Below are 10844 nucleotides of genomic sequence, written 5' to 3' on the forward strand. Positions count from 1 at the left end.
AACAAGAAATTAATTAAGAGGAAGAATAATAATGATGATGATGTTTAAACTAATAGCAATGGAAATTGTCAACAAAACAAACAACACGTTCCGCACCATTTTCCTCAAGGTAGCTAACTCTCGAGAAGTTGTCGTTTTCTTTCTACTCCTAGTTTGATCAAATGGGTGTCAATTTTACTACAAGACTATCAAATATGAATTTGAGATCGCACTACGCGAAAGTTGGTCGTTTAGTCAAGAAGAAGAAGAAGACGATGAAGAATGTGGTTTGTTTTGATCATCAAGATCTTGGTGGTAGGAAGTATTGCGTACCAGCCATGTATGTGTTAAGTGGGGCCGGGTATAGAGAAGAATCCAGCACTGTCGTTGAAGCCCCCGCTGCACCGCCGCCGCCACCTGTGGTGGCGTTGGTGGTCACAGCAGCGGTGATAAGGTCGAGTTGCTGGATGGCTCCACCACCACCACCACCACCTGAAGAGCTCTCACCAGCCACATTGTAGTTAGACGACGTAGTTTCAGGGCCTTGGTCGTAAAGAATTCCCTTGAACACGTGGCCTCCGATGTTCACAGCCGTCTGATATGCGTACTGGTCATCCGCGTCGTCGATGGCGCTCACTCTAACGCAACGAAATACCGCAGGAGAGCTCACTTCCGCCGGAAAATTCCCCACCTCCAACCCTACATGTAATCCAAAAGCCATTAGATATATATATATCATAATTTATAATTAAACTAGGATATTATTTTTTAATTTCTTCATATAAATTAAGAAAGACTGAGAGAGACAAAGAGTTAAATTCTTTATTTTTAATTTGTTTAAAAAAATGAAAAGGCACACAAAAGCAAGCATACGCACACACATGAACACAGATATCAACGAGGCACAGAGAGAGAGAGAGAGAGAGAGAGAGAGAGAGAGAGAGAGAGAGAGAACGCCCACAGAGAAAGAGGAGGAGATGGAAAGAAAAATAGTTTTTTCTTGGCTTCCCTGTCAACCTATCTACTTACTAGTTCGTCAGGATTACAGAATAACAGTGTTTTGAAAAGGAAAGGGGAAAAGAGAGAGAAAAGCTGAAGTTACTATGGAGGTCGATTTCCTCTCTACTACACGCAATTGATATTATGCTCGATCTCTAGTAGAGGTTGTTGGGGTTTTGCACGCTACCTTCCAAAACCCTTTTCTTTGTTTCACTTTTTTTCAGAGTAATTTCCTTTGTGGCTGTATATGCAACTCTCTTATCTTATATTCCTTCTCTCTCTGAGACGCACAGTCAATCATTTCAGAAACTGTGAGTGAGTGGGTGTTTCCCTGATATATATCAAAAAGTATATATGAAAAAACAACCTGATCGAGTGTATTATATGTATGTACCTGACGTGTTTGTGAGAATACGAGTAGTGCAGGCGAGAGAGGACGAGGAGGGATTCTCTCTGAGCCTTTTGGGATTCTCTCCTCCTCCGAGGCCTTGAAGTTGTTGTTGGTGTTCCTGTTGCTGCAAAGCAGCGAGCTGTTGTTGTCTCTCTCTTCGTTTGGAAGCGGGGACCCAAGTGCTTTTGACATGGGTCGAGCAGTCGAAGCCTCTGCTCTTGCAACAAGTCCGACACCGCATGTGAATGCAGTCCTTCTTGGCTTGGTTGCCGCAGTCCTGACAACTAGTGCTGCCGACTCCAGGCCCTCCACCTCCGCCGCTAGGCCTCAACATGAAGCCCGAGCGGGAAGAGGACTCATCCGAGACGTTCAGGGAGCTCCTGCCGCTGGGCCCCACGCCTAACGCCGCCGCGGAGGCGTAGAGATCTTGCGGATGGTGGTGATGGAGATGGAGGCGCGGGTGCGTGGTTTGGAGGTGGAGGAGCTGCTCTTGCTGCTGCCATAGCTCGAAGCCCTTGTTGTACGCCACGTTCTGATCATTCTTGTTGTACCAAAACAAAGTCTCCGGATGATGATGAGGAGGAATTTCGGTTGCTGGGTTGTTGTTGTGATGATCGTCTTGGTTGGAGCTGCCGCCTCCTCCTCCTCCTCCTCCTCCTCCGCCGCCTAATGAGAAAAACCCAGCCATTGCTCCTCCTCTTTACCTGACCCAGACCCCAATTGTGACCGAAAATCCATATCAGAAGTGAACCGCCGTCTCTCTGTCTCTCAATTAGAACCCAAAACTCTCAACAAAAATCCTAATTTTTATTTCTTTGCCTCGTTTTTGTGTGTGTAACTGTATGACTACTGTGTACGAGTGTGTGTCTCTCGCTCTCAATCACTCACTCACTTTGGAAAGAGCGAGTAGCTAGCAAGCAATTAGCTTCGGGCGTCTACTTAGTGTTGTGGTTGGGACTTGGGTCTTGGGAGTTGGGAGGAGAGAGTGGTAATTGCAGCTAGCTTGCTTCTGGGTGGTTCGGGACACACGTCGAACACTGTTGGGGGCAGCGTTAATCGCGCTTTTAATTCCCTTCCCCTCCTTCGCTGCTAGCTGTGCGCGTTTGTGTTTATGCGCTTTTGTGTGTGTGTGTGTTTCAATTCAAGCATTTAAGACGCAGAATTACATCTCTCTGCTACGCCGCCATGCCTTCTCTCTCTCTCTCTCTCTCTCTCTCTCTGATCTGCAATACTGCTCCTGCGCTGCTCACCCAAATTTAAGTCTATTCATCTCTCTCCCTCTCTGATTTGTTTGCAGGTGATGAGCTTTTTAGCTCTGAGCAGTGCCTCTTGTGTCTGTCACTGTACAACAAACAACAACAAAACACCTCCCCCTCTCTCTCTCTCACTCGCTTTCTCTTTTCGTTGGCTATGGATGTCATAATCTCATCTCAAATGGAACAATGATCCACCATCACTGTTAAATTCGCATGCTCATCAAACGGTCAATGCCCCCGCCACGTGGCCTGGCGCCAGCTTTTTGCTCCCTTCGTCCTTTGCACCGGAAAACCCGCCACTTTTCTTTAATGTCCTTATTTTTAATTTTCCTTTTTCCTGCTCAAATATAGTTTTTTAATTTCCAAAACTCGTTTATATTCACCATTTTATTCGGCACGTAAATAATTAACGTTTTTAATCCACCTCATCCCCTTTTATTCTTTGCGCCTTTCCTTTTCACTTCACAGTTCACATGACCAAATTGTTTATCTTTTTTCTTCGTGAAAATTCGGGTGTATATTATAAATTTATACCAAGGTTTAGCTGTAAAGCAAATTCTTGTCCACTGTTCTACGGCCATGTGTCTGCAACAAGGGCAATTTCGTACCTTGCATGTCTTATTTCCTTATATTATTGTTGGTATTTGTTTATTGAGGTAGAGAGATTTGGGCAGTGAAAAAGAGGCGTATTTTGTCGTATTTCTAGAAAATAATCATGTTGTTTGCATCCGTTGCGTTAATAGAGGGGAACACAGCGCCACCTCCCGTACGTTTCTCTTAAATTTTTGTCTTAGTTTTTGCTTCCAATTTAATTAGATTAATTTCAGCATTTTCAAACTTTATGAATTAGAACAGTAAGTGACATTGGGGACCATCTTATATGCAGTTGACTATTTAAATTGGGAGCAACTTCAGTAAGGCTTTCAATTACTCCAGTACTGCTATAATTTGATATGAAAAATGTAGTAGAAATAATTTTATTTATGAAAATTTTACATTTTATTCTAATAATCAAATGTTGATATCAGATATTGGGGTACATATGCATACGGGGCTATTCATCACACAACGTTGGCGATTTGGCAAACTAAGCTAGACCTACTAGCGGAGTAAAAGCCGTACAATCTTTAATAGAACATTTCATTAGTCGTTTTGTACAAACAACACTTACTCTCACATTTAAATATCTAATGCAAAAGCATAATTAAACACTTTTTTATTCGAACCCTTTTGAACTTGGTAGTAAACAAAAAAGATGCAATTTATTAACACTTGCCCTAAAAAGAATATTAAAAAGAAATTTCTTACCACGGGTTTATAGGCTTCATGTGGTATAAAGACAATAAGTACGTATATACACTCATTACATTAAAATTTTACTCTATTATAATCACTTACCAAAAATTTGACAAGAAATAAAAGATTCGAACTTAACTTTTTTTTTTTTTATATTGGTACTAGACTAATAATTATTAGTTAATATAATTTAAAATTAAAAAATTGGCTTATAAATAATGAATACCTATATATTCATGCAACCTATATCCCAAAAATACCCATAAGATACTATATTAACGCAAGCATCTTCTTATGAAATGCTATTTCAAAGCACGTACAACATATACTAAAGTGTACAAATAATCGTCTCAACATTAAACGGCATGTCATGCGCGTTTCTCTCTAATATAATAATTTGTAATCCATCAATGCGACAACATTTTGTTATACAAAATAAAATCGTGTACAAAAAATTCATCCATCTCCGTAATAAACATAAACAAAAAAAGTACATATACTGATATACATAATTCTACCATTAACACCTAATATAATTGTGTATTCCAAATTTCCGACAGAGAACATTAGCAAAACTTTATACTAAGTGTTTTTATTCTTTTCAAGTTTTCTCTACAATTTTATGGATAACAATAATTTTTGGTAAATAAATGATGGCATTTGGTCTGGTTGGCAACTGCACCCAGTCACATCAAGCCACGTCATATGAACGAGAGTGGCATCTTCGTCAGTTTGCGGAAACAGGAAATATGTGTTTGTGTTTAATTTCGAATATTTATTTAATTATTTATCATTTGATTTTAGGGTGTCAAATTGGACATAGACCTCTCATGGCTGCTGTTCAGTATGTTTAGTACAAACTCACTGCTCACTCACTCACTCACCATCCATCTAACTAGAATTTTGCTATCACAAGTTGAAGCTGAATGCTTGGCCGCTTGCAATTTTTTGCTGCTGATAGAAATATGGACCACCCCCAGTTGAGTCCTGCATCAGAAAATTCAGTACCCAAAGTCAGACATTTATGTGGGAGACCATCATTTCTATAGTTCTATGTGCAAGTATGCATCAACCTAATAAAGGTCCATGCACTTGAATCTTCAAACCAATTAAGGTTTTTTTAAATTTTTGTTGTGGTATTTTCCTACTCAAATTTCTGGGAGCTGGACCAATTAATTTCATGCAATCACTCACTCATATAAAACATGGTACAATATAATTCTTTCGTATTTAAGATTGAAGGAAATCTTTTATTAAAAAAAAAAAGAGATTGAAGGAAATATTTACAAGGTGAAGGGAATAAGGGGTCGTTGTCAACTTTTGTAACTACAGCTGGCTAACTACTGCAGCCAAACTTTTTCCTTTGTTAGAGAGAGATCGAATTAATCAAGAAAACTACATGGATATATAATTATATATATATATATATATACATACGCCACGCATATAGATTACATGGTTTTCCAATAGATGGAAACAATTAACTGTTCATATATATATATATATATATTGCTGCTGCTTGCTAGCTACTACCGCATGCAACTCTATTATGTTTCATGACATATATATACACTAATATTTCGTTTGATGCATAAGAATTTAATTGTATATAACAAATTTTGTGTATTCTATAAAAAATATAGAGAATATCTTATAATATAAAATAATAAAGATTGATTAGTATAAGGAAAAATTTATCTCTACTAATCTCCTCATTTTTGTGTGGTTGAAAGTAATAAATTTTCTCCTCATAACTAATCTATCTTATTATTTCAAATTAGAAGCTTCTTTATTGAATACACATAAATTTAACTATTTAATATATTTAACTCGATCTTATATATCAACTAAGGCATAAATCTTTGTGATTACAGATATAATTAAGAAACCCCTGTATGTTAAGAGGATGTATCTCTAAAATTATTATATATTAGTTTTGCCATCTACAAGTTAATGTCAGGATCAATCATATTTTGCCTTCACGATAAAGCTATTTTTTTTAATTATGAAGGAGAGGGATCGAACTTTGGTACGTAGGGAATAATCGTATGACCATTTCAATTGGGCTACTCCAACAACTGCATAAAATACAACTATTTGATAGCATCATAGCAATGCATATTTTTACCAATCATATATATCATATAAGTGGAATTTACATTGCGTCTCATCTCTATAAAATGGGTAAGTATCTTATAAGTAAATATAATCCGCAACCCAATCAAGAAAAGAGTTTATGAAAGTGAAGTATGTAATTTCATTATTTCATATAACGTAGGATATTCTAATTTGTAATAGGTTGTAAGTAGGCCGGAGGACACGCAGAGGAATACACAGATTTGAACAAAATTTTAGGTATAATACTTGAAGTTTAACAGTTCAGACTCAATCAAACATCCGCAGAATAAAATTCTTTTAACATTTTATAAAATTTAGATTATATTATTCTTCTACTAATTTCTATTTTTTGTTAAACTTTACTTTTCGTTAGTTTTGTCAAGTTTTTTATCTAAACGATTTAAGATTATAACATGTGCTCACTTTTGAATAAAATATTTACCCAAAAAGACAAAAAAAAAAAGTCAATTTAACACAAAATAAACGTTAAGATAAAATGCAAGGTAAAATTCATATCCAGCATTGGACAAGCTATCAAAATTCGGTTACTATAAGTCTATAACTAAAATTGACCTTTAATAAATTTTTATTTTTGACTGATGGAATCATGGAAGAGTAGAAGATGGTGATGTGTATAGGCAAAACTGCAAAAGGGTTTGGTTATTTGTTCTAATAATAATTATTAATATTATTTTGGTAAAATTGTAATTTTTTTTTTTAGGGGGGGGGGAGGTTGTGTGTGTGGTGGGAATTAAGAGATAGGAAGTGAATGATGGGTGCGAGTCCCAATAATTGTTGTACCTCTGTGTCTGTCATTCTCGAGCCCTGTGTTTGTTCCCATGGTTGACTACCATCTACCAACTTAACTTTATGCTTCATACGAGCGAGAGAAAGAGAGAGAGAGAGAGAAACTTTTTCTACAAATCTACAGAGAAACACAGAGAGACAGAGAGAGAGGGAAAGATCATAAAGAAGAAGCAAGCAATGCAAGCAGGCAACAAAATGCGTTTATTTCATCTGCCTCCATCTCTCTTTGGTTTATTGCTAGATCAAAATCTGACCACACATATTTTCCTTCTCTCATTCCAACTGTTCACGTAAAATGAACGGATCGATCCGGTGCCTTCATTATTATTATTATTATTAGTATATAATAATATTTGAGAGCCGTAGATTTTAAATGGAAGGGAGGGTATAGCCGTATAGGGTATTAACTATTAAGGCAAGCCCCAAAAATACTACAAATCCCAAAGTTAACTAACCCAGGCCCCCTTCGATCCCTTCTTGGCTCTTGGGTCACAAGACTCACAAGTCACAACTCATGAGTCATGAGTCATGACAAGGAAGCTGGCTAGCTAGATTGCAAACTATATAAACTATATATACTATTTAATTGATTAATAAATAATAATTAGGGTTAATTGGATTTCAGAATTTTCAGCCCCTCCAACTCTGTTTTTAAAGCTTGTAAGTTGTAACCCATTCACCTTTTAGTTAATGGATGAGATCCAAATTCAAAATTTTTAGCCACCTAAGATTAAAATACACTTTAAATGCCCTCACTAGTTACAAATTCTGCCATTCTTATTAATATTACAAGGCAATAAATCTGATTCAAATTTTAGGGATTTTGATTGATCCCAAATTTCCAATGATATTAGGCAATAAATCTAATCCTAACTGTTTAAAAACAAACATCTAAATCTGGTAGATAGTCCAATCCCAATTGATCCAAAATATTTCTCTAAAATTTGTAGGTACATGAAGGTTTCAAAATTATTTAACAAACTAACAAAACACTGAAAAAAATAAAATCATAAGTAGGTATTTCACATGAAAAAAAAATCACCTTTTTTAAAAATGATCAATTTACCTTTTTTTTTTAGGATGATCAATATACCTACTTTTTTTTTATAAAGAATCATCAAATCACCTACATTTCTTTTAGAATCATCAATTTACCTACTTTTTTTTCCAAATGATCAATTTACCTATTTTGAATTGCAATTAAATTTGTATGTATCAATTTAACTACATTGCTCATACAAGGCCACACAAAATTATTAAGGACTTAAGTACTCTCGATTATATAACTAAGTAGAAATACACAATTCTTTTTGGTAAGTATCGAGAAATAAACAATTTACTTAGACCTTTTATGCAGAAAAGGTCCAATCAATGATAAATCAACATTAAAAGTATTATGTAAGGAGGAAAAACAACAGTTAATTAAAACAAAGAAAAAAACGTGAGAAATGAGTTCAAGGGCATAAGCAAGGAATAAAATTTCGGGGTTCGATAGAAATTTCGACGAAAATTTTGAAAATTTTTAAATTTCGACAAAAATTTGACGGAAATGATGGAAATTGATATCAAAATACGGAAATTTTGAATGAAACTTTACCATATGTTTGTTTATCATATTATCTACTAAATTGATAAAAAATATTGAAGAAACCAAATTATATAGTAGGTTTCATGTGATATAAGATAAATATAATGCACGCTGGAGACAAATACTGTTAAATAAAATTAGTATAAAATGAAATTAGTATATTATCTATACTCTATAATATATACACTAAACCCTATATATTTTATAATCTATATTTTATATTGTTTAGGATATGGTATATGATACTAGGGTTTAAGCCCTTTAGGGTACTTTAAATTATTTTTTATATAAAAATATATTATAGTTTACTAGTTTAGGGTTTAAAAATAACTAAACGAAACTCCAAACTATTTTTTTTCTTCACAATTAACCCAAAGACCCCACACCCCAAACAACCCTAAACCTTTTAATTTTGTTTTCTTTTTTTTTTTCTTTTTTTTTCTTCTTTTTCTTTTTTTTCTTTTCTTTTTTTTTTTCTTTTTCTTTCCTTCATTTCCCTTTCCTTTCTTTTCCCCCGAGGCTCCACTGCTCCAGCAACCCCCCTCTGTTTTCTTCATTTCTTCTTTCTCTCTCTCTCTCTCTCTCTCTCTCTCTCTCTCTCTCTCTCTCTCTCTCTCTCTCTCTCTCTCTCTGCATCTCCCCCCGCCGTCGCCCCCTGCCCTCGCCCCGTCACCCCTATGCCGTCGCCCCCTGCCGCTGCCCCGTCGCCTCTCTCCCTCGATCTTCCTCTGCCGTCGCCTCTCTCTCCCTCGATCTCCGCCTGCCGCCGCCTGCCGCCACCCCTCTTTCTCCCTCGATCTCCCCCTGCCACCTCTCCATTTTTCTACAAAAACTCAGCTCCAAAACCAGATCTCAAATTCAGTGTAGGGGCAAGTGGGCAACCGACTTATGGGAATGGGTTATGGGCACAGTCGAAATTTCGACAATTTCGACGAAATCATCCCGAAATTTTAGCAAATATGGGTTTCGATTTCGACACCTCCAAAAATCGAAATTTTCGGCGAAATTTCGCCGAAAACTTCGAAATTTAACACCTTGGGCATAAGAAGGATTTACAAATTAAATCTAGATTTTAAAAAATACTGACTAGGAAATTTATATATGGAAAGTAGGTGAGTTGACACTTAGTCAAAGGGGTTAACACATAAAAATAAAAGAGCAAATAATAATTTACACCACCCAAGTTTGGGGTGTTTCACAACTTGTACTTTATTGTTTTAATTTTTTCAATTTAGTACTTAACGTTTTGATTTACTTACAATTCACTATTGTTATATTTTTTACTATCTAATTATATATTAATTGATGACTTGACAGTCGCATATCCATATTTTTGCTAACCTGTAAGGCCAAATGACCTATTTGCATGTGCATTTTCAGTACATCAAGTTTGATATGAATTTTGGGAGATCGTTCAAAAATAAAAAATTCATAACAAACTGTTGAAGCACTTCTTATGGGGCAGTTTGGGAGATCGTTCGGCATGAAACTGTCACGTCATCAATTAACGTCTGATTAGACAGTCAAACATATTACAATAATAATGAATTGTAAGTAAATCAAAATGTTAGGTACTAAATTAAAAAAATTGAAATCATAGGATGCAAGTTATGAAACCTTTCAAACCGGAGGAGTGTAAGTTGCAAATTATAATTTACACCCCTTAAGTTTTAGGTGTTTCATAACTTACACCCTATAATTTCAATTTTTTCAATGAAAAAAAACATGAGTTTGACCGAAGTTTACTAATTTACTATAATAATTAGAGATAATTAGACTTAGGTCATTTAGAAAAATAGTTTTTAGATAAAGACCAGAGGTGTTTTAAAATTTATAAAAAAATTCTTTTAATTCATAATAAAGTCATTCCTCGATTTGAAATGTATTTCCCTCTATTTGAAGAATATTTCCGCTCTTAGGGTGTAGAGTGAGCTTTATAAAGGCTGCATGTTATGATTTAACTCTGAAATTTTGGACAAAATGACTTAATTAAAAACCCTAAATTACTATCGATATTAGTTTAAGAAAGACTCTATATAATTGACTGAACTCTAAATCTCCTTAATAATTATTACCGAGCAAGAACTAAGGGGTGGCCTGGCATACACTAGTAGATTATGTTGTTTTTCAACTCCCATTTTTGGTAAACCCCACCCACCTCTGCCTTAAAGCTAGCTAGCTTAGCCTTACACAAGCTTAAAGGTAACATATATAATTCATCATCAAGTGCTTCTTAAATACATAAAGTAACTTATTACTTCTTTGAGAGTGAGAGTTAGAGTGAGAGTGAGAGAGTGTGTATGTGTATTTGAGAGAGATGTAATACATAAATATAAATATAAATATATATATGTGTGTGTGACTGTGTGTATAGAATGTATGCGGCAGTAGTGGAAATTATATATATATA

At 35.5% G+C, this 10844-nt stretch overlaps 1 protein-coding gene across 1 annotated transcript; it reads right to left on the reverse strand.

Annotated features, from left to right (window-relative positions):
* Positions 1-32: 32 nt before the first annotated feature.
* LOC147284745 (protein EXPRESSION OF TERPENOIDS 1-like) lies at positions 33-2694 on the reverse strand. The gene is made up of 2 exons (XM_086244236.1): positions 1373-2694; positions 33-678 (listed from the first exon to the last, which is right to left on the reverse strand). The coding sequence occupies exons 1-2, from the start codon at positions 2055-2057 to the stop codon at positions 281-283; spliced, it is 1083 nt and encodes a 360-aa protein (XP_086100362.1). The 5' UTR covers positions 2058-2694; the 3' UTR covers positions 33-280.
* Between the last annotated feature and the right edge of the window lie 8150 nt (positions 2695-10844).

Source organism: Dryas octopetala, chromosome 5 (genome assembly GCF_963921425.1).
Source record: "Dryas octopetala chromosome 5, drDryOcto1.1, whole genome shotgun sequence".
Taxonomy (NCBI): Eukaryota; Viridiplantae; Streptophyta; class Magnoliopsida; order Rosales; family Rosaceae; genus Dryas; species Dryas octopetala.